Raw genomic sequence first — 26,290 nt, forward strand, 5'->3', positions numbered from 1 at the left:
ATTATTATTTTTGCCACTTTTATAACATGCATATATTTTCTACCTTTTGGATTTCCTTCAACTTGAATAATGGAACCCTACTGTAAGAATCCTATGCCATCTGCTCTAATCTTGGAAAGATTCCTATAGCTTTTCATGAAGTTATTTTAAAAACTCAAATGTCTAGTTATACATGTCGGAATGAACATTCAGGGGAAGTCTTAAGTACCAAGCTTCACACTAGGTATGGGATCTCTCTCCAGATATTTCTCCCCTTGGGTGAATTGGGTGAATGCCACTTCTCTAAAAATATCTATCATTTCTGCTGCTTCCTTTCTTTTTTTTGAGATGGGGTTATGCTCTGTTGACCAGGCTGGAGTGTGCAGTAGCATGATCTCAGCTCACTGCAACCTCCACCTTCTGGGTTCAAACGATTCTTCTCCCTCAGCCTCGCGAGTAGCTGGGACTACAGGCGCATGCCACTATGCCTAGCTAATTTTTGTATTTTTAGTAGAGACGGGGTTTCACCATATTGGCCAAGCTGGTCTTGAACTCCTGACCTTGTGATCCACCTGCCTCGGCCTCCCAAAGTGCTGGGATAAGAGGCATGAGCCACTGTGCCTGGCCATTTCTGTTGATTTCTACAATGCAATATCAATCTTCTCTGAATGTGAAAAATAAGAAAGTTCTTTTGTTAATCTTACCAACTGTATCCCATTTGATGTTTTTAAACAAAAATTATCTTGCCAAAGGGCTGGCCCATTGGTTTTCAGGCACATTTTCCATTCTGAAATAAAAGAAAAATATATGAGAGTTTACACATGAAATGGTAGGTTAAATAAAAAGCAGATAGATTTGAGCAATTAATGTATGTCTAAAATTTGGCAATCATATGGGGTCAAGTTTTAATAATTTTTAAAACAACTTATTCTATGAAAATTAAACACAATAGTGAACAGAAACAGTACTATCAGGGAAGGAAAAGTAGGAAAAATTGGAACAAAAGCATACAATAAAACTATAAACATAAAGAAGGTCATTTGTTAGGTAACAGGGAAGTCTGGATAGATGCAAAGCAATGGAGGATGAAAAGTTAAGACATCCCAAAACATCCAAGTCCAGTGGACTCAGCCTTCTGATTCAAAGGGCATCTTATAAAACTTCATTATGCTTCCAAACATACTGAGAACTTCTCATGGACCACGGTTGTTCTTCACAAACACTCACCTTGGAGAACTCTTGGCAATGTGCTCAACTCTTCCTCTTCCTCCAGCCAAGAGATCAGACTGGGTTTGAAGAGCTGGTAACCTGTACACAGGGAGATACACCAATGGAAGAGGCTCATGCAAGAAATGGCAAACTTTTCCATGAAACAGGGACCATGTTTCTAATTAAAGCAGTGAAAAGCACTTAAATTGCATATATCCCATCTTTCTGTTCTCTGAAGACACTGGTTATCTCTGACCTCTGAAATTCACATTCAGGTTTAATCCATTTCCTGTTTGCCCCAAGAAATAAGCACTAGCAGTGAGCTGCACTTTTTCTTTCTAAATGGCAAATGTTAAATACAAATTCTAAAAACCACTAAAACCTTTATTAAAATAGAAACTAATGGAAGCTCCAAGACAGATCTTGATTCTCCTGGGAAAACTCCCATTCCAGTAGTTCTGAACTTTAGAGTGAATTACTCATCTGAATACAGGGCCCCAACAGCAGACTTTTTGATTTAGTACATCGAGTCTGAGAATGTACACATATCTAAGAGAGTGATGGTGATGCTACTGATGCAAACTACCATACAAGATTAAAACCCATTAGTACAGGAACAGTCTCTGTTATTTCCTATTTTACTCATTAAAAAAATTTTTTTTCAATGTGTATATATCCCACTGTATTCAGATTTGACATCACTAATCCTAGAATACAGTAAGTACATAATTTGTATCTTGTTCCAGAATAGGCCACAAGGGATGATGCCAGACTTACCTACTGAGGACAGGTTCTTGTAGTTCTCCAGCATCACATCACTGTACAGGTTTCTCTGAGTTGGATCCAGTAAAGTCCACTCTTCCTGGGTGAACTCCACAGCCACACTGTCAAAGGTTACCAGGTCCTAAACCATCAGACACATGCTGATTTGAGCCAAGTAACATCTCCACCAATGTTGGCTAAAGAATGAGGAAGGCGGACCCAATCCCTGTAAAGGGTACTGAGTGCTCCCACTATCTACACCCCAAGGTTCAATGGCCCTAGGAACTCTTCTATCCACATTCACTGTCAATTCCCTCCAATAACATGGCTGTAACAGAACCTCTTACACGTAAACTTATCAACCACAACTAGACCGGGAGCTCATCTCATTTGATTCCTCTCTATTGCAATACACTCCTGAGCATATGACAAATACTTGATAAATGAGGATATGGATAAATTCCTTAAGAAAAGAACACTTTCATACCCCTTACCCTCTGTTCTGGCACCCAGAAAAATAAATGTGCAGCTGGCACCAGGAAAATGAACACTAATTCGTAACTACAAAAATACTGAGATAATTTCCAGGGTAATTCCTCACCAATATGAGAGGTATGACTTTCTGGGGAAAATTCAACTAGGGTCTATATTTGCTTTAAGGAAAAATACGGACAGGAGTACCTACAAGAAAATGAGCCTTTGTTGATATCATTACTCCAATTTTAGAAGGATACAACTTTCACACTAAGTTTGGATCTCCCCAAATTCATCATTATCAGAGCATCTCTCCAGAGACATTGCTCCCTCTTGAGTGCATGCTATTTCTCTCAATTATCTTTTGTGCTTATTTTCTACATTGGAAGTCCCAACATTCTCTGAGTGTGAAAAATAAGAAATACCCTTTCTTAACATTACCATTTGTATCCCATTAGAAGTTTGTATTTTCCAAAAATCCTGCTGCAGTGCTGAAACACTGGTTTGATGTTTTATTGCCCAGTCTGAAACAAAAACATAAACTGAGGTTTTTTTAAAAAAAAAAAAAAAAAGGTAAAATGAAAGAGTTAAAAATTATAGGCCTCATTCATATTTGTTTTTAAAATAAACATAAGAAAAAGGAAAGCTAAATTTGAACATTTAGACTATGTCAAAAAATTGGCAATGATGAGAATAAAGGGTCAAAATTTTAGCTAATTTGCTACAAATTGACTCATTTAAATTTAAAACTAATGTTAAACAGAAAGAATGTTATTAGAAAAGTAGGAAAGATCTGGGCCAAAGCCATATTTCAAAGCAAAGAACTTGAAAAACAAAATATATAGTTTCATAAGATCATAGAAAGTTGGAGTAGATGGAAATTTAAAGAGTATCAGAAATTGAATATTTTCTAACTTCTGAGATAAATGGCCTTAACCTTGTGAGAGAAGGTGCATCTTAAAAAGTTCCCTCAGAGGGCCGGGCATGGTGGCTCACGCCTGTAATCCCAGCACTTTGGGAGGCTGAGGCGGGCAGATCATGAGGTGAGGAGATCAAGACCACCCTGGTAACACGGTGAAACCCCATCTCTACTAAAAATACAAAAAATTAGCCGGGCATGTTGGCGGGCACCTGTAGTCCCAGCTACTCGGGAGGCTGAGGCAGGAGAATGGCGTGAACCTGGGAGGCAGAGGCTGCAGTGAGCCAAGATCACGCCACTGCACTCCAGCCTGGGGGACAGAGCGAGACTCTGTCTCAAAAAAAAAAAAAAAAAGTTCCCTCATTATGTTTCTGATGGTTTGGATGTTAGCTCCCTCCAAATCTCATATGGAAATGTAACACCAAATACTGGAGGTGGGGCCTGGTGGGAGATGTTTGGCTCATGGGGGTGGGTCCTTCATGAATGGCTTAGTGACATACTCGGAGTAATAAGTGAGTTCTTGTTCTGAGTTCATGTGAGACCTGGTAGTTTAAAACAGGAGTCTCCAACTCCAGAGCCATGGACCAGAACCAGGCCACAGCACAGGAGGTGAGTGGCAGGAGAGCAAGTGAAGCTTCATTTGTATTTATAGCTGCTCTCCATCCTAAATGCCTCCTGAACTCCGCCTCTTGTCAGATCAGCAGCAGCACTTGAGTCTCATAGAAGAGGGAAATCTATCATGAACTGTGCAAGTGAGGGATTTAGCTTGCGCGCTCCTTTTGAGAATCTAATGCCTGATGATCTGTCACTGTCTCCCATCACCCCCAGTTCCCCAAATGGGACCATCTGGTTACAGGAAAACAACCTCACGGTTCCCATTGATTCTACATTATGGTGAGTTGTATAATTATTTCATTATATATTACAATGTAATAATAGTAGAAATAAAGTGCACAATAAATGTAATGCACCTGAATCATCCTGAAACCATCTCCCTGCCACTTGGTCTGTGGAAAAATTGTCTTCCATGAAACTGGTCCCTGATGCCAAAATGGCTGGGGACCGCTGGTTTAAAAAACTGTGACACCACCCCCAACTTCTCTTTTACTCCCTTTCTCATCATGTAATTTGTCTGCTCCTCCTTTGCCTTCTGCCATGATTGTAAGGTTTCTGAGGCTCTCACCTAAAGTAGATGTCAGAACCATGCTTTCTGTAGAGCCTGCAGAATCGTGAGCCAAATAAACCTATTTTCTTTATAAATTACCCAGTCTCAGGTATTTCTTTCTTGCAACACAAGAACAGACTAACACAGCTTCCAAACATACTGAACTTCTCACTGACCAAGGTTGTTCTTCATAAATACTCACCTTGGAGAACTCCTTGCTGAAAGGTCCTCAACTCTTCTTCTTCCAACCAAGAGATGACACTGGGTTTAAGGAGCTGAAATCCTTTACATGAAGAAATGATACATTAATGGAAGAGGCTCAGGCCAGGCACAGTGGCTCATGCCTGTAATCCCAGCACTTTGGGAAGCTGAAGTGAGTGGATTACCTGAGGTCAGGAGTTCGAGATCAGCCTAAGATGGTGAAACCCCCATTTCTACTAAAAATACAAACACTAGCTGGGTGTGATGGCCTGTGCCTATAATCCCAGCTACTTGGGAGGCTGAGGCAGGAGAATTGCTTGAACCCAGGAGGCAGAGGTTACAGTGAGCCGAGATCATGCCACTGCACTCCATCCTGGGCAACAAGAGCAAAATTCCACTTCAAAAAAAAAAAAAAATTAATGGAAGAGGCTCATGCAAGAGATGATAAACCTTACATTATAGAACTATAGTTCTTAGAGAAAGCAGTGAAATTATTTCAAATGGACTAAAACTGAAAATATCTCTTCTTTCTGTGCACCCAAAAATTGGCTATCTCTAACCTCTGCAATGCAAATTAATGCTTATGTACACATTTACAAAGCAATAACCCTTTAGTCACAGAAATAAGGTATGTTGTCAAACTCCTGAATAAAGAAAAAAAAGAAATAAAGTGAAACAAAGTGATCCTTGTATACTTGGAGAATAAAACTACACCAGTGATTCTTATAGTGCATCAAATTGATGTGGAACGATAGTTAACACACAGATAACAATCCAAGTAGAGAGTTTCTGATTCAGTAGGTCAAAGGCAGAGACTAAGACTGTACATTTCTAAGGGAGTAACAGTGATGCTGTCGAAACTGGACCACACTTTGAAAACAACCACAGTAATTAAGACCTATTATGGCAGGGACAATGTCTCTGGTGAATTCAGTGTTGAACAAACCAATTCTGAAACATAGCAAGTACACAATGTATATCTCTTCCCTAAGAGGCTGCATAAAATCATGGCAGTCTTACCTACTTTGGCCACGTTCTCATAATTCTCCAGCATCACATCTCTGTATAAGTTTCTCTGAACTGGGTCCAGTAAAGTCCACTCCTCCTGGGTGAAGCCCACAGCCGTATCCTCAAAGGTCACTGAGTCCTAAACCATCACATACATGCTGACTTGAGCCAAGTAACAGATCAACAAATGTTCACTGAAGAATCAGTTAACAGACCCCAATGCCTATAAAGAGTTGTCTCTCACTATCTACCCAAAGCTTAATAATCCCAGGTAAATCTCAGGTATTCCTCTCTCTATCCTTGCTCATTCACTACTTAACAATTCCAGTTACATGGCTTTAATGGCACATCTCAAACATGAACTTCTCATCACAAGCAGACTGTTGAGTGCTTTCTCAACTTATTTCCCTCTACTAAAAGATGTCCCAGAGTACACTGCATCATATACTTGATAAACAGTGATGAATGATTAGCCTTTTTTTTTTGGGAAGCAGGGTCTTGCTCTGTCATGCAGACTGGAGTGCAGCAGTGTAATCATAGCTCACTGCAGCCTTGACTTACTGGGCTCAAGTGTTTGTCCTGCCTCAGACTCCCGAGTAGCTAGGACTACAGCCATGCACCACCATGCCTGGCTTTTTTTTTTTTTTTTTTTGTAGAGACAATGTCTCACTATGTTGCCCAGGCTGGTCTCAAATTCCTAAGATCAAGCGATAATGCCACTTCTCAGCCTCCCAAAGTGCTGAGATTACAAGTGTGAGCCACTCACTGCACCTGGCCAGGATTAGCCTTTGAGTAAAGGATGCTTTCATCTTCCTTTCCATCTGCCAGACCACTCAGCAAATAAGAAACATATACCTGGCACCAATAAGGGACAAAATTAATTAACAATTACTGAAATGCTGAAATGCTTTTCAAGGATTACCAGTATGAGAACCTCCACTCCCTGGGGAAATTCAACAAGTGACTCAGTGCTTGAGTCTTTATTTACTTAAAGAAGCTCTGGAGACACATCTGCCTAGAAGGAAATGTGTTTACCTGGTGATGCAAGTATGTCATTTTGTGGAAGTATACATTTTCTGCATACCTGATAACAATTTGTCAGGGAGTAAGCCATCTTCCTTTCTGCCTCTGTCTTTTCTTCATGAAGGCAGATTGGGTTCCTAGAAAGAAGACCTGGAAAAGAAAGAAGGCATAAGAACCCAGACATAATCACAGTTCCAACATTCGCATGCATGGAAGTTATTCCATCCTGGTTCGAAATTCTCTTATAATTCATATAAACTCACACAAATATACATTACATCCATAAAATGCCACTGCAATTCTGTCTAACCTAGGGCAAGAAAAAGGAATTGTGAGCCAAGCTGTCGTAAGTAAAAGTATAATATCCTCATTGCACAGATAAAGAAACTTTTTTTTTTTTTTTTTTTTTTTGGAGATGGAGTTTTGCTCTGTTGCCCAGGCTGGAGTGCAGTGGCATGATCTCAGCTCACTGCAAGCTCTGCCTCCTGGGTTCATGCCATTCTCCTGCCTCAGCCTCCCAAGTGGCTGGGACTACAGGCGCCCACCACCACACCCGGCTAATTTTTTGTAGTTTTAGTAGAGATGGGGTTTCACCGTGTTACCCAGGATGGTCTCAATCTCCTGACCTCGTGATCCGCCCAACTTGGCCTCCCAAAGTGCTGGGATTACAGGTATGAACCACTGCACCCAGCCAGGTAAAGAAACTTAAGACCTGAGGAATGTAAGTCTTTTTGTGCCCACGGTAATATAACTCACAAATGAGATTACACAGTACCTCTTCTCAAAGTACACACATAAGGGGGCTAACTTACACAACAGCCCTCTCTGGCCCACTTCAACACCTCAGAAAGGAACTACTAACGTGAATACTAAGGCCTAGAGCCCTGGACTATATATTCTGCATGGGGTACTGATATGGTGTGGCTCTGTGTCCCCACCCAAATCTCATCTTGAATTGTGATAATCCCCACAGGTCAAGGGCAGAACCAGGTGGAAGTAATTGGATCACGGGGGCAGCTTCCCCCATGCTGTTTTCGTGATAATGAGTCTCACAAGATCTGATGGTGGGTTTTTTGTTTTTGTTTTTGTTTTTGAAACAGAGTCTTGCTCTGTCACCCAGGCTGGAGTGCAATGGCGCAATCTTGGCTCACTGCAACCTCTGCCTCCTGGGTTCAAGCAATTCTCTTGCCTCAGCCTCCTGAGTAGCTGGGATTACAGGCATGTGCCACCAGACCTGGCTAACTTTTGTATTTTTAGTAGAGACGGGGTTTCACCATGTTGGTCAGGCTGGTCTCAAACTCCTGACCTTGTGATCCACCTGCCTCGGCCTCCCAAAGTGCTGGGATTACAGATGTGAGCCACCGTGCCCGGCCAATCTGACGGTTTTATAAGTATGTGGCATTTCCCCAGCTTGCACCCATTCTCTCTCCTGCTACCCTTCTGAAGAGGTGAAGAGGTGCCTTCTGCCATTGATGCCACCCTGTGAAGAGGTGCCTTCTGCCATTGATGTAAGCTTCCTGAGGCCTCCCCAGTCATGCAGAACTGTGAGTTAGTTAAACCTCTTTTCTTCATAATTATCCAGTCTTGTGTATTTTTTCATACCAGTGAGAACAGACTAATATGGGTACCTAAAGCAGATTTTTGGAAAAACTTACCATAGGGCAAATCCATGGCTTCAATCCTGTGAGGCTGACAGTGAAATATGTCTGGACACAGTTTTTTGTGATTCCAAGGACATGTCAGGGTAGCTTATAAATCTAAGTGGATAACTGGCAATCTATTCCTCTTTATATAGAGTATCTGGACTCATGTAGACATCAATCATTAATCAACAAGCATTACTTATCAGTCATCAAATACCATATATTAAATCTTTACTGCTGGTGATATGTGTGAAGCCCACTAGAAATGGTATATGTTCTGTATAAAATGACTATTAATAACACCGACTGCCATTTACTAGGGACTGTTATATGTTAGACATTACATATATATACACATATATATATGCGTATACATATATACACATATATATATGCTCACTTATCTGAACAATATCCCTATTTAGTGCTGAAAAAAATCTAAATTCAGAAAACACAAATGACTCTTCTAATATCATCTACTTAGGAAGTGGTGAACCAGGACTTGAATGCAGTCAAGTTTGTCCCTAAGTCTAATCCTCTGTGGTTGTTGTTACTCCCCCATAATGACTGCCATATAAAGGACTTGGAATTGATACCTGGCTTACTAAAAATGTGCTATTCTACTTTTGACTATAAAGAATTAGAACCAGAATGTCATGGCTTTACAAACAAGTCAGAACTCATTTCCAACTCTGGTTGCTTCAACAGGGTTCCAAGTAGAAACACTGAAGTTAGTGTTCTGAGCTCTGCCCATTGCTCCTGCAAGAGGACAAAAAACATGCAGAGCAGCAATGGCAAATCACTCTGCCCCCCTACATTGACTATTTGATGGGTTTTCTCAGAAAATCACCTCTTATTATTATTCATGAGTTCTCTCTTTCCTAAAACTTCTGCTTGTATTTTTATTCCTTCCTTCCTTTACAGTTCTTACAAATCAAATGAAAAACACAATTGAGATCATCAACAGTAGAGAAAGAAAAGAAAAAAATCTTTGAACTTGAAAACAGACTATTTAGAAATACACAAAGGAGAAAAAACAAAAATGCAGAAAAATTACACGATTCAATGGACATCATCAAAAGAGCAAATTTTTGAGTTACAGGAGTACAAGAAGACAAGAAAGAAACAAAGAGAACAGGCCGGGTGCAGTGGCTCACGCTTGTAATCCCAGCACTTTGGGAGGCCGAGGCGGGCGGATCACGAGGTCAGAAGATCGAGACCACGGTGAAACCCCGTCTCTACTAAAAATACAAAAAAAAAAATTAGCTGGGCGTGGTGGTGGGTGCCTGTAGTCCCAGCTACTCAGAGAGCCTGAGGCAGGAGAATGGCATGAACCCGGGAAGCGGAGCTTGCAGTGAGCTGAGATCGCGCCACTGCACTCCAACCTGGCTGACAGAGCAAGACTCCGTCTCAAAATAAAATAAAATAAAATAAAATAAAATAAATAAATAAATAAAAAAAACAGAGAACACATACTTAAAGAAACAATAACAATGTTTCCACACTGAGGAAAATATATAAATATCCATACTCGCGAAGGGCAAACATCGCCAATCACATTCAATCCAAACAAGGCTACCCTAAGATATAATATAATCAAACAGTCAAAAATGAAAAGCAAAGTGAGGATCTTGAAAGCAGCATGAAAAAAAGATGCAAATCACATATGAACGAGTTCCAATAAGGTTATAAGCAGGCCTGTCACCAAAGACGTTACAGGCCAGGAGAGAATGGGATGACATATATAAACTGTTGTCAGGAAAAACAAACAAACAAAAAAACTGCTCATGAAGAATGCCATACCCAGCAAAGCTGTCCTTCAGGAATGAAAAAGAGATGAAAATTTTCAAAGAAAAACAAAAGCAGAGGTAGTTCATCGACACCAGACCTAACAAGAAATGCTAAAGGGAGTTCTCAAGCTTAAAAAAAGGACACTAATTAGTAACAAGAAAACAAAGTACAAAACTCAGGTAAAAATAAGCACATAGCTAAATTCAGAATACTCAAACACTGTAATGGTGGTTTATAAATGAATTATATCCTTACTATGAAGGTTAAGAGATAAAAGTATCAGAAACAGTAAGAGCTAAAATAATTCGTTAAGGGATATACAATATAAAATATGTAAATTACGATATCAGAAAAATAAAACGAGGAGAGGTTGAGTTAAAGTATAGTTATTTTATGTGATCACAGTTATTGGCTTAAAATATCCTGCTATAAGATGTTTCATGTAAGTCTTATGGTAACCACAAAGCAAAAATGTATAGCTGACACACAAAAGATAAAAATTAAAGAATCGAAAGTACACCACTAGAGAAAATTATTAATCACAAAAAAAGACAAAGGAAGAAACAAACAAAGAATATAAAAAAAAACCAGAAAACTTAACGAGCCAGGTACAGTGGCTCATGCCACTAATCCCTGCACTTTGGGAGGTGGAGGCAGGTGGATCACTTGAGGCCAGAAGTTCAAGACTAGCCATGGCCAACATGGTGAAACCTTGCCTCTACTAAAAATACAAAAATTAGCCAGGCATGGTGGTGGGCACCTATAATCCCAGCTACTCAGGAGGCTGAGGCAGGAGAATCACTTGAACAAGGAAGGAGAATCGCTTGAATCTGGCAGGCGAAGGTTGCAGTGAGCCAAGATCATGCCACTATACTCCAGCCTGCACTTTTTTTTCCAAAAGGAAAAAAAAAAAAGAACACTATTAACAAAATGGCAGTAGTAGGTTCTTACCTACAATGATTACTCTGAATGCACACACACTAAATTCTCCAATTCAAAGACAAAATGGCCAAGTGGATTAAAAAAACAAAGACACAAATGATATGTTGTTTACAAGAGACTCGCTTCATCCTCAAGGACATACATAAATTAAAAACAAAAAGGTGGGGAAAAAAACACTCCACACAGATAGAAACCAAAAGACAGCTAGGTTAAGTATTACTTATATCAGACAAAGTAAACTTTAAGTCAAAAACCATAACAGGACACAAAGGTCGTTATATGATAATAAAGGGATCTACCAATCAATAAGATAGAATAACTATAAATATACAATTGGCCATCTGAATTCATGGGTACCACATCTCCACTTATTAGGGTAGATTCAACCTGCCATGGATTGAAAATATCCAGAAAAAAAAAATGCATGGGTCCAACTTTATTATGCATGTGCAGATATTTTCCCTGCTCATTATTCCCCAAATAATACAGCGAAACAACTATTTACATAGCACTTAAGTATTACAGTAATCTAAAGATGTTTTAAAGTATATGAGAGGATGTGCATGATTTTCAAACAAATACAGCATCATTTTATAAGAGACTTGAACATGCCTAAATTTTGGTATCCACAGGTAGGGGAGGGGTTACAGGAAGGGGGGTTAACCTGAAACAAATCCCACACAGATTCCAAAGGATGACTACATATGCCAACAACAACAGAGCACAAAAATATATAAAGCAAATTAATAATAGATCTGAAGACAGAGATAGACTGCAATAAAATAATGGGGGACTTTAATACCCTACTTTCAACAATGGACAGATCATTCAAACAGAAAATCAAGAAAGAAACATGAGACTAGAACTACACTTTAGACCAAAACAATCTAACAACATACACAGAACATTCCATCCAACAGCGGCAAAATACACATTCTTCTCAAGTGCACCCAGAACATTATCCAAGATAGAGCATATGTTAGGCCACAAAACAACAACAACAAAGCCAGTCTTAACAAATTTAAGAAGGTTAAAATCATATCACACATCTTTTCTGACTACAGCTGTATGAAAATAGAAATCAACAACAGGAAGAAAATTAGAAAATTCACAAATAAGTGGAAATGAAGTAACACACACCTGAACAAGCAAAGGATTTAAGAGGGCAGTTAATAGCAATAAATGCCTGTATGAAGAAAGAAAATCACAAGTAAACACCCTAACACTGCACCTTGAGGACTTAGAAGAACAACAAGAACTAAGCTGAAAGTTAGTAGAAGGAAGGAAATAATAAAGACCAGAACTGAAATAAATGAAACTAAAAAAACAACACAAAAGATAAAGGAAACTAAAAGTTTTCTGAAAAGATAAACAAACCTTTAGATAGACCAAGGGGTGAAGAAAAAAAAAAATGCTGGGCACAGTGGTTCACAACTGTAATTGCAGCACTTTGAGAGGCTGAGGTAAAAGGATCACTTGAGCCCAGGAGTTCAAGGCCAGCCTGAGCAACATAGCAAGGTCCTTATCTGTACAAAAAATGCTTTAAAAAATAGCTGGGACCGGGCATGGTGGCTCACACCTGTAATCTCAGCATTTTGAGAGGCCAAGGTAGGCAGATTGCTTGAGCTCAGGAGTTGGAGACCAGCCTAGGCAACACAGTAAAACCTTCTCTACAAAAAATACAAAAATTAGCTGGGTGTGGTGGTGCATGCCTGTAGTCCCAGCTATTCAGGAGGCTGAGGTAGGAGGATAGCTTGAGCCCAGGAGAGAGAGGCTGCAGTAAGCCGAGATCATGCCACTGCATTCCACCTGGGCAATACAGCCAGAGCTTATCTCAAAAAAAAAAAAAAAAAAAAAAAAAAGGCCTCAGAAATAACACCACACATCTACACCTTTGTACAAACCTGACAAAACAAGGTTTGTACAAAATCTTTGACAAACCTGACAAAAACAAGAAATGGGGAAAGGATTCCCTATTTAATAAATGGTGCTGGGGAAACTGGCTAGCCATATGTAGAAAGCTGAGACTGGATCCCTTCCCTATACCTTATACAAAAATTAATTCAAGATGGATTAAAGACTTAAATGTTAGACCTAAAACCATAAAAACCCTAGAAGAAAACCTAGGCAATGCCATTCAGGACATAGGCATGGGCAAGGACTTCATGTCTAAAACACGAAAAGCAATGGCAACAAAAGCCAAAATTGACAAATGGGATCTAATTAAACTAAAGAGCTTCTGCACAGCAAAAGAACCTACCATCAGAGTGAACAGGCAACCTACAGAATGGGAGAAAATTTTTGTAATCTACAAATCTGACAAAGGGCTAATATCCAGAATCTACAAAGAACTTAAACAAATTTACAAGAAAAAATCAAACCATCCAATAAAAAAGTGGGCAAAGGACATGAACAGACACTTTTCAAAAGAAGACATGTATGCAGCCAGCAGACACATGAAAAAATGCTCATCATCATTGGACATCAGAGAAATGCAAATCAAAACCACAATGAGATACCATCTCACACCAGTTAGAATGGCGATCATTAAAAAGTCAGGAAACAACAGGTGCTGGAGAGGATGTGGAGAAACAGGAATGCTTCTACATGGTTGGTCGGAGTGTAAACTAGTTCAACCATTGTGGAAGACAGTGTGGTGATTCCTCAAGGATCTAGAACTAGAAATACCATTTGACCCAGCAATCCCATTACTGGGTATATACCCAAAGGATTATAAATCATGCTGCTATAAAGACACATGCACAGGCTGGGCGCAGTGGCTCATGCCTGTAATCCCAGCACTTTGGGAGGCCAAGGCAGGCAGATCACGAGGTCAGGAGATCGAGACCATCCTGGCTAACACAGTGAAACCCCGTCTCTACTAAAAATACAAAAAATTAGCCGGGCGAGGTGGCGGGCGCCTGTAGTCCCAGCTACTCGGGAGGCTAGGCAGGAGAATGGCGTGAACCCCAGGGGGCAGAGCCTGCAGTGAGCCAAGATCGTGCCACTGCACTCCAGCCTGGGCGACAGCGAGACTGTCTCAGAAAAAAATAAAAAAAATAAAAAAATAAAAAGACACATGCACATGTATGTTTATTGCGTCACTATTCACAATAGCAAACACTTGGAACCAACCCAAATGTCCATCAATGATAGACTGGATTAAGAAAATGTGGCACACATACACCATGGAATACTATGCAGCCATAAAAAAGGATGAGTTCATGTCCTTTGAAGGGACATGGATGAAGCTGGAAACCATCATTCTGAGTAAACTATCACAAGGACAAGAAACCAAACACAGCATGTTCTCACTCATAGGTGAGAATTGAACAATGAGAACACTTGGACACAGGGTGGGGAATATCACACATCGGGGCCTGTTGTGGGGTGGGGGGATGGGGGAGGGATAGCATTAGGAGAAATACCTAATGTAAATGACAAGTTAATGGGTGCAGCAAACCAACATGGCACATGTATATATATGTAACAAACCTGCACATTGTATACATGTACCCTAGAACTTAAAGTATAATAAAAATAAGGAAGTAAGGGAGGAAGGGAGGGAGGGAGGAAGGCAGGAAGGAAGGAAGGAAGGAAGGAAGGAATGAATGACGGAAGGATGGAAGGAAGGAAGCCAGGCATGGTAGCACAAACCTGTAGTCCTAGCTACTCAGGAGGCTCAGGTGGGAGGATCACTTGAGACCAGGAAGTCAAGGCTGCATTCAGCCATGACTGCAGCACTGCACTCTAGCACAGGCAAGAGCAAGACACTTTCTCAAAAAGAAAAGAAAAAATAAAAAAAGAACACTCAAATAAAATCAGATATGAGAGAGGAAACATTACAACTGTTAACTACAGAAATACAAAGGATCATAAAAGACTACTTGGAACAATTACATGCCAATAAACTGGATAACCTAGCAGAGATGTACAAATTTCTGGACACACACAACCTACCAAACACTAAATACTAAAAAGGAGAAAATCTGAACAGACCAATAATGAAGAAGGAGACCGAATCACTAACTAAAAATCTCCCATCAAACACACACTTAGGACTTGACTGCTTCATGGCTGAATTATATAAGACATCTAAGAATATCTAAACCAATCCTTCTGACATTATTCCAAAAAACTGAAGAAGGATGCTACAAAGAGAAACTTATGGGCCAATATCCCTAATGTATACAGATGCAAAAATCCTCAACAAAATACTAGCAAGCTGAATTCAACAGTACATTAAAATTATCATTCATAATGATCAAGTAGGATTTATCCCTGGAATGCATGGATGGTTCAACATATGCAAATCAATGTGATTAGAACCACATTAACAGGATTAAGTATAAGAATCATATGATCTTGTCAACAGATGCAGAAAAAGGACGAGATCACACCACTTCACTCCAGCCTGGATGACAGAGCAAGACTACATCTCAAAAAAAAAAAAAAAAAAAAGTGCTGAAGAACATTAACCAAAAGATTTTTTTTTTTTGAGACAGAGTCTCGCTCTGTCACCCAGGCTGGAGTGCAATGGTGTGATCTCAGCTCACTGCAACCTCCACCTCCCAGGTTCAAGTGATTCTCATGCCTCAGCCTCCCTAGTAGCTGGGAAGACAGGCGTGCACTACCACATCCAGCTAATTTTGTATTTTTAGTAGAGACAGGATTTGGCCACACTGGTCTTGAACTCCTGGCCTCAAGTGATCCTCCCACCTCTATCTCCCAAAGTACTGGGATTACAGGCATGAGCCACCATGCCCAGCCCCGAAGATCTGTAACCTCAAATAAGTTGAGAAACATGCTCAAGTATCTTAGGGGGAGAGGGATCAAGTACTCCTTCCATTCATTTTTTTAAAAAACATTGAGCTACCATTCTCCATGAAAGCCATCTGCCATAACCCATGGAGCTGGCAGGGGCAGGGAGCACCAGCACTAAACCAGAATAGCATTGCAACATAGGAGGCACCTAACAAGGTGTAGTTGGTGCAAATATACAAAAGAGGAGCCCAGTTCTATTGCCAGGGTCCCTTCTTCAAATCACAGTCACTTGTATGTGCACTAAGAAATGCCCAATGCACATGAACAAATGACTCCAGATCCTGGAGAAGAACAGGATAATTACCCCTCTTCCTGGGATCATGGCTGGTAAGCAGTATCTTGGGGTGCATTACTGGGACTAGCACAGGGTCCAAACTTTATGACAAAGACTCTTGGCTAATACTTGGAAGGGACAACACAAAGCATGACACAGCAATACACATAAACTCCAACAAGACAGGCAGCCTTCCCAAATGGTACAGGGTGGAAAGTAAAAAAGTTCCTCTTCAAAGTTTTCCTTCTTGTTAAAGAATAAATCATAAGTGTTAGAAATAACATTTTCTTTTAGGCTGGGCGCGGTGGCTCACACCTGTAATCCCAGCACTTTCGGAGGCTGAGTCAGGTGGATTACCTGAGGTTAGGAGTTTGAAACCAGCCTGGCCAACATGGCAAAACCCTATCTCTAGTAAATAAACAAAAATGAGCCAAGCATGGTGGCAGGTGCCTGTAATCCCAGATACTTGGGAGACCAAGGCAGGAGAATCACTTGAACCCAGGAGGTGGAGGCTACAGTGAGCCGAGATCATGCCACTGCACTCTAGCCTGGGTAACAAGAGTGAGACTCTGTCTCAAAAAAAAAAAAAAAAAAAAGAAAAGAAAAAAAGAAATAATAGTTTCTTTTAAAGGCTAACTTCCTTCAAGCCTCCTTGCTTTGTGCTAATAACTCTTTGTTAAGCCCTATCCTATGTAGCTGTTAGATATAAGGGAATGAGTACATTCTATGTCCTTGTACTTTAACCAAGATATTTATTCTATACATGCTCAGCCATGTCCCAGCTCACAGCTTATGCCCCTTCCTTATTTGGAAATGTTATTACTTCTCTAAGTCTTTTCGTAAGCAACTTCCTCTTTTCCTTTGTTTTTCCTTGCCTTTACCTATTTAGGAAAGTTTTAAGTTACTTGCCAGTCGGGTTTAGCTTCAATTGTGTGGTCCAGCTCCAGCCAATGAAGACAGGACACAGTAGCGGGGACAAGCTCCATAAGGGATAAAAATTGCTTCCTTCCTTTGTTCATGTGTCCTCTCGCCATTGTTCCATCTGCAAGGAGCACCCTTTCTGCAGAAAGTAAAATTGCCTTGCTGAGAAAATTCTTTGAGTGCTAGTTCTTCTCAGCACTGAGGAACAAGCATTTCCAAAGGAATAAGTATTTTACTTAATATGGCCAATCAGCAAGCCATGAAAGGTCAAAGGGCACTTACAAGAGACTTTCCACCCCAGTTCAAAGTGATCTTCACCCTTTTCACCAACTGTGTTGTAAATGGGGCACTAAGTCACTTTTGTGGGATGTTTCAGGATCCCTCCAACACACTCTGGCAATTACACTTGGAGAGGCTCATGAAATTAGATTTATTACACTCATAGACCCTAGAGAGAGAGGCATGCCATGCCATGCAGGGGGCCATGCTGGAGGAGGACCAAAGCAGGAGGCTCTGACAAGCAGGTAGGGAGCTGAGACAGAAGCCTCCCTTGAGGGCAACTGCCTTTACTGGGGCTTGGGGTATAGTACTAAAGCAAAAGGCATTAGATTTCATTGGTGCATTTGAATGTTACTAGGTCATGGTCAGGGGAGGGCCAACAGAAGAACCTGTGGTATAAGTACCTTATCATCCTTGTACATCTGGTCACTTGAGCAAGGAGCTCACAGCTTGTTTGTTAGAAAGCTGAGGCATCAAGAAAATATGAATTTTTAAAAATGTACAATGTATTCAGGGAAGAATGACAATATGGAACCTGGAATGAAGACATCTGACTGGATCCAGATGAAAGACATGATCTTAAACCCCTGCTATGATTTGGATGTGATCTGTCCCCATCACAACTCCTGTTGAGGCTTGGTCAATATCACAGCACGGAAGGAGGCACCTAATGAGATGTTTGGGTCATGGGGGTAGATATCACATAAATAGATTAATGCTGTCAGGCAGAAGTGAATTTTAGCTCACACAGGACTCAATTAGTTCCCACAGGAGCTAATTGTTATAAAGCAAGGCTGCTGTTTGTGTTTGGTCCGTTTTGCACAAGCCTGCTTCCTCTTCTGCTTCTCTACCATGTTTTGCTGCAGCATGTGAGCCTCATCAGTAGAGCAGATGCTGGGGCCATACTCTTGGACTTTCCAGCCACCAGAATCCTGAGCCAAAGAAACCTCTTTTCTTTATAAATTACTCAGGTATTATGTCATAGCAACAATAAAGAGACTAACACAACCTAAGACACTATGAGCCTCCCTTACCAGGGATATAGCTTACCCTTTGGTTTCTGAGGAGAAAGCCTTCTGCTGGAAATTCTTTTTTTTATTTATTATACTTTAAGTTTTAGGGTACATGTGCACAATGTGCAGATTTGTTACATATGTATCCATGTGCCATGTTGTTTTGCTGCACCCATTAACTCGTCATTTAGCATTAGGTATCTGCTGGAAATTTTTGTGACAATCTCATTTGGTCCAGATACCTTGGAAGATAATACATATTCTCCTCAAGACCCACACCATAATCACTTATTTTTATCATCAGAGTCCTAACTATGATAATGTATCACAAGAAACCCAGGGAACATGTATGGGATGGATTCTAAGGTACTAGATCAAGGAGGTTAAAATGTAACATTAGATAGGCCCAAATTCATTGATATGGAGCACTGATATGGTTTGGATCTGTGTCCCCACCAAATCTCATGTCGAACTGTAGTCCCCAGTGTTGGAGGTGAGGTCTGGTGGGAGATGATCGGATCATGGGGGCAGATTTCTCATGAATGGTTTAGCACCATCTCCTTTGATACTGTCCTCATGAACTGGTCATTTAAAAGTGTACAGCACCTCCCCCTCATTCTCCCTTGCTCCTGGCTACTGCCATATGAGATGTACCTACTCCTGCTTTACCTTCTGCCATGACTGGAAGCTTCCAGAGGCCTCCCCAGATGCAGAAGTCACTATGCTTCCTGTACAGCCTACAGAACTGTGAACCAATTAAACTTCTTTTAATTCTCCAATTTAAAACTTTTAATTAAAAAATAAACTTTAATGTTGAAAATGCAAACTTGGGGAGGGCAGAAAGATCACACACAAGGCTGTCACTTCACACTTGGAGGGTTGCACAGTGGCTCGACAGAGGCACTCCTCACTTCCCAGACAGTAGGGCAGCCAGGCAGAGGCGCTCCTTGCTTCTCAGAGGGCAGGGCGGCCAGGCAGAGGCACTCCTTGATTCCCAGACAGTGCAGCGGCTGGTTAGAGGCACTCCTCACTTCCTAGACAGTGCAGTGGCCAGACAGAGTTGCTCCTCACTTCCCAGACAGGGTGGTGGCCAGGCAGAGGTACTACTCACTTCCCAGACAGGGTGGCAGCCAGACAGAGGTGCTCCTCACTTCCAGGGTGGTGGCTGAGCAGAGGTGTTCCTCACTTCCCAGACGGTGGGCAGCCAAGCAGAGATGCTCCTCACTTTCCAGACAGTGGGGCTGCCAGGCAGAGGTGCTCTTCACTTCCCAGACAGTTGGGCGGCTGGGAACTTCTTTATAAATTACCCAGCTGGAGTGCAGTGGCATGATCTCGGCTCACCGCAAGCTCCGCCTCCCGGGTTCACACCATTCTCCTGCCTCAGCCTTCTGAGTAACTGGGACTACAGGCACCTGCCACCACACCCAGCTAATTTTTTTGTATTTTCAGTAGAGACAGGGCTTCACTGTGTTAGCCAGGATGGTCTTGATCTCCCGACCTCGTGATCAGCCCACGCTGGCCTCCCAAAGTGCTGGGATTACAGGCGTGAGCCACTGCACCTGGCCAGTCTCGTGTATTTCTTTATAGCAATGTGAGAACAGCCTAATACATGTACTTACTACACATTTTGAATTTTACATATTAGCTAATGGACCATGGCATGATTCTAATAGCTAAACTGGTTGGATGATTGAAACGTGTATTCATGACCTAGTTAACAGAGTTAATATGTAAGAGCTTCCGTGGCTAATGTAAAGGAGGGAATCCTAGACACATAGGAAGGTTGCACTGGATTTATCACATGTGATCTGCACAGCTTTCCTTCTTCAACCTACATTAAGGTCCCAGAAGACACCTTCTTCACAAAGGCATTCAGAAATAGACAACTGAAGGGAGTACCTCCATTCTTGAAAAGTTCTGTTTATTCTCCTTTAAACATTTGTTAAGACTATAGGAGATACAATCATTGAGATGAGTTCCCTGTTTCAATGGGGATGATGAGAACCTTGAGTGCCAAAAATCAAGTGGGTAGCACTTAACTATCAAAGACAACGAGGCTACATCAAATGTCAAGGGCACACTGAATGTACCAATAATTGGAATGCTTTGGCCGACAGAGATTATTTGTGTTAGCAAACTGATCACATTTCGTCCCTAGGATGAAACAGATAAGCACCCTACTACAACAGGGATCAATAAATCTTGTTGTAATGGGATATATAGTAAATGTTATACTTTGTGGATCACACAGTCTGTTACAAATACTCAACTCTGCCCTTGTAGTATGAAAGAAGCCTCAGAAAATATGTAAACAAATGAACATGGTTGTTCTGTTCCAATTATAATTTACAAAAACAGGTTGAAGTTTAGGTGTGTCCCATAAGCCATAGTTTGCCAATGTAAGTCTTGGAATACTGCTTGATCTATGTAACAAGAAGTCTCAAGTCTAATGGCCAAAAACCTGATAAGAGTCACCACAGGGGAGATTCACAGTCTCTCAACCCAATCACCAGACCTAGGTAACACACCACTCAGGATTGTGCAGAAGTCACATGGACTTTGGAGAATTACGGGTGACTATCATAACTTACATCAATTCTCCTCTTTTCTACCAAAATAGAGTCTTCAGAGGTTTTGGCATTACACAAAACATTGCAACACTCCATCACACTGAAAATATTTTGTACATGATATCCCATGAACAGGAAACAGTAAATAGTTTGGATACCTTTATAGGCTACAAAGTAGAGGATGGGAGATTCAAGAGCCAGCTAAATCAACAAAGTTGGTTTTGTTTTTTTTTTTGAGACAGGGTCTTGCTCTGCTGCCCAGGCTGGAGTGCAGTGGTGTGATCATGGCTCACCACAACCTCCACCTTCTAGGCTCCAGTGATCCTCCCACCTCAGCCTCCCAAGCATCTGGGATGACAGGTGCACATTATTATGCCAGGTAATTTTTTTTCTTTTAATCTTTTTTGGTAGAGATGGGATCTCACTATGTTGGCCAGGCTGGTCTCAAACTCCTGGCCTCAAGCAATCTGCCTGCCTCGGCCTCCCAAAGTGTTAGAGTTACAGGCCTGAGCCACCATGCCCTATCCAATCAACAAAGATTTGGGGGTTCAGTTGTCTAGACCATATCAAGATATCCCCTCCAAGGTGTCATTCCTAGTTAGTGCTCCCCAAAATTAGGTGCAACACTTGGCAGAACTATAAGATTCTTGGCCAGGCACGGTGGCTCACACCTGTAATCCCAGCACTTTGGGAGGCTGAGGCTGGCAGATCACGAGGTCAGGAGATTGAGACTATCCTGGCTAACATGGTGAAACCCCATCTCTACTAAAAATACAAAAAATTAGCTGGGTGTGGTGGCACGCATCTGTAGTCCCAGCTACTCAGGACACTGAGACAGGAGAATTGCTTGGACCTGGGAGGCAGAGGTTGCAGTGAACCGAGACTGCACCAGTGCATTCCAGCCTGGGTGACAGAGCGAGACTCCGTCTCAAAAAAAAAAAAAATTCTTTAGACAGCATATACCACATTTCAATGTGCTTTAACCCATCTACAGAGTTGGTTATAATGCTTACAAGTGAGTGAACACCAAGTGATTGCAATGCACCAAGCTCAGGCTGCAGTACAAGATTTTTAAGCACTTGGTCGATATAATCCACCAGATACAATGATACTCGAAGTATCCATAGTAAATAATATGTTGCTGGAAGCCTCTAGCAACCACCAGTAGGAAAATCATAGCAGTAGTTCAGAATAAATATATTCCCTCTTCTGCAGGAAACTAGCCTCCTTTTGAGTAAACAGTTATCACTGGGTTCAACACAGAAGTCGTACATGGGACATCAAGCGACCAAGTGGCCTGAGCTTCCTACCATGAACTTGAGGTTGTCTGACCCACAAAACTCCAAGTTCAGGGAAAATGCAGCAGCAATCTGTTATCAAATGGAAATGGCACAGAAGACATTGAGCTCTAAAAGTTCCAGCTAGTACAAGTAAACTGCATGAGCAAATGGCAAAGACTCAACACAAGCTCCATTTGCACTGTCTCATTTCCCTCAATCCATACCTGTGGCTTCCTGAGCTATTTCTTACGCCTATCTGAGACAAGTCCTGTTTACAGATGTGTCTGCACAATATGCTAGCACGACCCAAAAGTGGGAGCACAAACACAATGGCTCAGCTGAACAATGACACCAAAAGACTGTAATATCTTTCAGATAAGAATAGCATCCCAGTGGCAGAACTCGCAGTATATTTGACTATCCTCTGGGTCTGGAGGACATGGCCAGAAGGACACGTAAACAATGATCCATGAGCAGTTGCTAATGGTTTCACTGAATGGTCAAGGATGTATATGGAACAAGACTGGTAAGTCTAGAAAAACATATATGCATAGATCTCTCTTAAAGGACATCAGCTGTGAAGATATTTGTGTCCCATGTAAATGGCCAACAAAGGCAATTCACTAGAAATGAGACTTTTAATAATCAGATGGACAAAATGATACTCTATATAGAAGTCAACTGCTTTCCCCTGCCACCCCAATGTTTGCTCCATAGGCCCTTGAATAAGATGGCCAGAAAAACAGAGATAAAGTCTACTACGGCTCAACAGTATGGACTTCCATTTACCAAAGCTAATGCAGCTAATGCTACTGCTAGGTGCCCAATCTGCTAAAAGCAAAAACCAAAACTGAATACATAAGGGCATTAATTTCTTTTTTCTTTTCTTTTGGGGGGAGGGGGACAGGGTCTCACTCTGTCACCTAGGCTGGAGTGCAGTGGCATGACCACGGCTCACTGAAGCCTCAATCTCCTGGGCTCAAGCAATCTTTCTGCCTCATGCTGCTGAGTAGCTAGGACTACAGGCATATATCACCAAGCCTGGCTAATTTGGGGTTTTTTTTGGGGGGGGCTTGATTTTTTGTTTTTGTAGAAATGGGGTTTCACCATGTTGCCCAGGTTAGTCTTGAACCAAGGGCATTAATTTCTAGAGTAACCGGGGAGCCAGCTGGTGGCAAGATGATTACATTGGACCACTCCTATCATGAAGGTGACTAAGATTCATCTTCACTGGAATAGACTCATGTTCTGGATGTGGATTTGCCAGAAGCCTAACTAGTAGAGAAGCAAATCCATATAGGATTTATATAGAGGCAGATTTGTACAGGGGAGAGGCAAATCCACTAGGCTTCTGCCTATACAATGCATCATCCATGCACTCACAAAATGCTTTCACTGCAATCACAGCATTCACAAAATACCGTCTTTCATCAAGGAACCCATTTCACTGCAAAGGAAGTGCAACAGTGGGAACATGTCCCTCTCATCAGCTGGTCTCATCACACACCCCATCACTCAGAAGCAGCTAGTCTAAATGAAAGATGAAATAGCTTACTGAAAATTCAGATACAGGGCCAACTGGGAGACAACCTCTGAAAGAATGGGATTGTGTTTCACAAGACATAGTGTATGCTCTGAATCAGAGATCACTAGATACTACTATCTCACCACAGTCAGAACAAACAGGCCCAGGAACTGATGGGTGAAGGCAGAATTAGCTCCAGGACAAAAACTTTGCTTCCAATCCCAGCAATGTAGAGCACTGTAATTTGGAGATCTGAGTCCATAATGGGGAATGCTTCCCCAGGGGCAACTATTTGGTCCCAATACACTGGAAAGAGAGATTAACATCTGGCCCTTATAAGTTTCATATCCATTAAACCAAGAAGAAAAAGAAAAATAAGGAGGTGAGTGGGAATAATCTATTAACTGAAGGGATTAATCTCAATTACCAAAGGGAAATTGGGGTACTGCTATACAACTGAGGCAAAAAGAATGAAGTCTAGAACCTCCTAGCACTTCCATACCACTTAGAAAAGTTAACAAAAAATTACAATAGAAAAAAGGCAGGAAAATGGAGGACCAAGATCCCTTCAGAAGGAAGGTTTGAGTCACTCCATCAGGTACAGAACACAGAGCTGCTGAGTTTCTGGCTGAGGGCAAGGAAAATACAAAAAATATTCATTGAAAAAGTAAAACCATGGATATCAACTATAACTTCAAGATCAACGACAGAAACAAGAACTGCAGTAGTTTGGCGGGTTTTCTGTTTTTGCTTTTTTGAGACGGAATCTCACTCTGTTGCCCAGGCAGGAGTGCAGTGGTGCGATCTCAGCTCACTGCAGCCTCCACCTCCCAGATTCAAGCAATTCTCCTGCCTCAGCCTCCCAAGTAGCTGGGATTACAGGCGCCCACCATGCCCAACTAATTTTTGTATTTTCAGTAGAGACAGGGGTTCACCATGTTGGCCAGGCTGGTCTCAAACTCCTGACCTCAAGTGATCCACCTGCCTCGGCCTCCCAAAGTGCTGGGATTACAGGTGCTAGCCACCACACCCAGCCCCAGGTTTTCTCTTTGATTGTTATGTATACATGTTAGTTTCTAAGCATGTATTTACATAACCCAATCATTCACTTCTATCTCTTTTCTATTTCTATTTTGTATATGTTACTAGAGGTTAAATTTTTAATTTAGTTTTCAGGTAACAGAATATTCAAGGAGAGTATGACTAAATTTCAGTAGAAATTAACATGGCTTTGGGTGTGGTGGCTCACACCTGTAATCCCAGCACTTTGGAAGGCCGAGGCGGGCACATCGCCTGAGGTCAGGAGTTCGAGACCAGCCTGGCCAACATGATGAAACACTGTCTCTACTAAAAATACAAAAATTAGCTGGGCGTGGTGGCGCGCACCTGTAATCCCAGCTACTTGGAAGCTGAGGCAGAAGAATCACTTGAACCTGGGAGGCGGAGGTTGCAGAGAGCTGAGACCGCACCACTGCACTCCAGTCTGGGCGAAAGAGTGAGACTCCATCTCAAAAAAAAAGAAATTAATATGGCCTGTGATGAGGGGCTGTGCACATTCTCACTTAGGGGTGAGAAATTCTCCCTTCAATGTTGTTAAGTGGAAAGGCAGACTTAATCATTATAAGAGAATCAAAGTGTGTATAGATGGGCACATATGGATGCTGACTAGGCAAAACGGTGAACATGCCAGTTACCAATTTATCCATCTCAGCTCCGAATTCACGATCATTATCTGCTATGGAACAAAGGGCTGCATTCCTTAAGCATTTATCTTTTAATGGAACATGTTAAGCTTTATCGTGTTGCATTAAAAGATGGGAGGGAGGCCAGGTGCAGTAGCTCACCCCTGTAATCCCAGCACTTTGGGAGGCCAACATGGGTGGATCACCTGAAGTGAGCAGTTCGAGACCAGCCTACCCAACATGGCGAAACCCTGTCTCTAGTAAAAATACAAAAAATTAGACGGGCATGGTGGCAGGTGCCTGTAATCCCAGCTACTCAGGAAGCTGAGGCAGGAGAATTGCATGAACCCGGGAGGCAGAGGTTGCAGTGAGCCAAGATCACACCACTGCACTCCAGCCTGGGCAACAAGAGCAAAACTCCATCTCAAAACAAAACAAAACAAAAAATTAGCCGGGCATGGTGGCGAATGCCTGTAATCCCAGCTACTCAGTAGGCTGAGGCAAAAGAATCACTTGAACCCAGGAGGCGGAGGTTGTGGTGAGCCAAGGTCACGCCATTGCACTCCAGACTGAGCAATAAGAGTGAAACTCTGTCTCAAAAACAAAACAAAACAAAACAAAACCAACAAACAAAAAACCTGCAGGTAGATTCTAGGAACTGAGCACAGCCTCCTCCAGCAACAGCCAGCAACAAGTCCTATAGGTACAAGGAAATGAATTTTGCCTATTCACTGAATGTGGAAATACATTCTTCTCTAGGCAGAGGTTGCAGTGAGCCGAGATCGCACCATCACACTCTAGCCAGA

The 26,290-nt window shown here is 41.7% G+C and overlaps 1 protein-coding gene across 3 annotated transcripts in view; it reads right to left on the reverse strand.

The window, feature by feature from the left end:
• Positions 1-26,290, reverse strand: part of ZNF560 (zinc finger protein 560) — a 59,294-nt gene that overhangs the window by 26,460 nt on the left and 6,544 nt on the right. For 2 of the 3 annotated variants that reach the window (XM_058426071.1, XM_058426072.1), the window contains exons 3-9: positions 6,802-6,890; positions 5,730-5,856; positions 4,711-4,791; positions 2,866-2,966; positions 1,966-2,092; positions 1,207-1,287; positions 684-766 (exon numbers count right to left, since the gene is read on the reverse strand). In XM_058426071.1, coding sequence (XP_058282054.1) covers positions 684-766; positions 1,207-1,287; positions 1,966-2,092; positions 2,866-2,966; positions 4,711-4,791; positions 5,730-5,856; positions 6,802-6,890 — 689 coding nt within the window. The remainder of the gene's footprint in view (positions 1-683; positions 767-1,206; positions 1,288-1,965; positions 2,093-2,865; positions 2,967-4,710; positions 4,792-5,729; positions 5,857-6,801; positions 6,891-26,290) is intronic. The other variant, XM_032169579.2, reaches the window with a different exon arrangement.

This window comes from Hylobates moloch, unplaced genomic scaffold, assembly GCF_009828535.3.
Source record: "Hylobates moloch isolate HMO894 unplaced genomic scaffold, HMol_V3 SCAFFOLD_12, whole genome shotgun sequence".
In the NCBI taxonomy this organism is placed as follows: Eukaryota; Metazoa; Chordata; class Mammalia; order Primates; family Hylobatidae; genus Hylobates; species Hylobates moloch.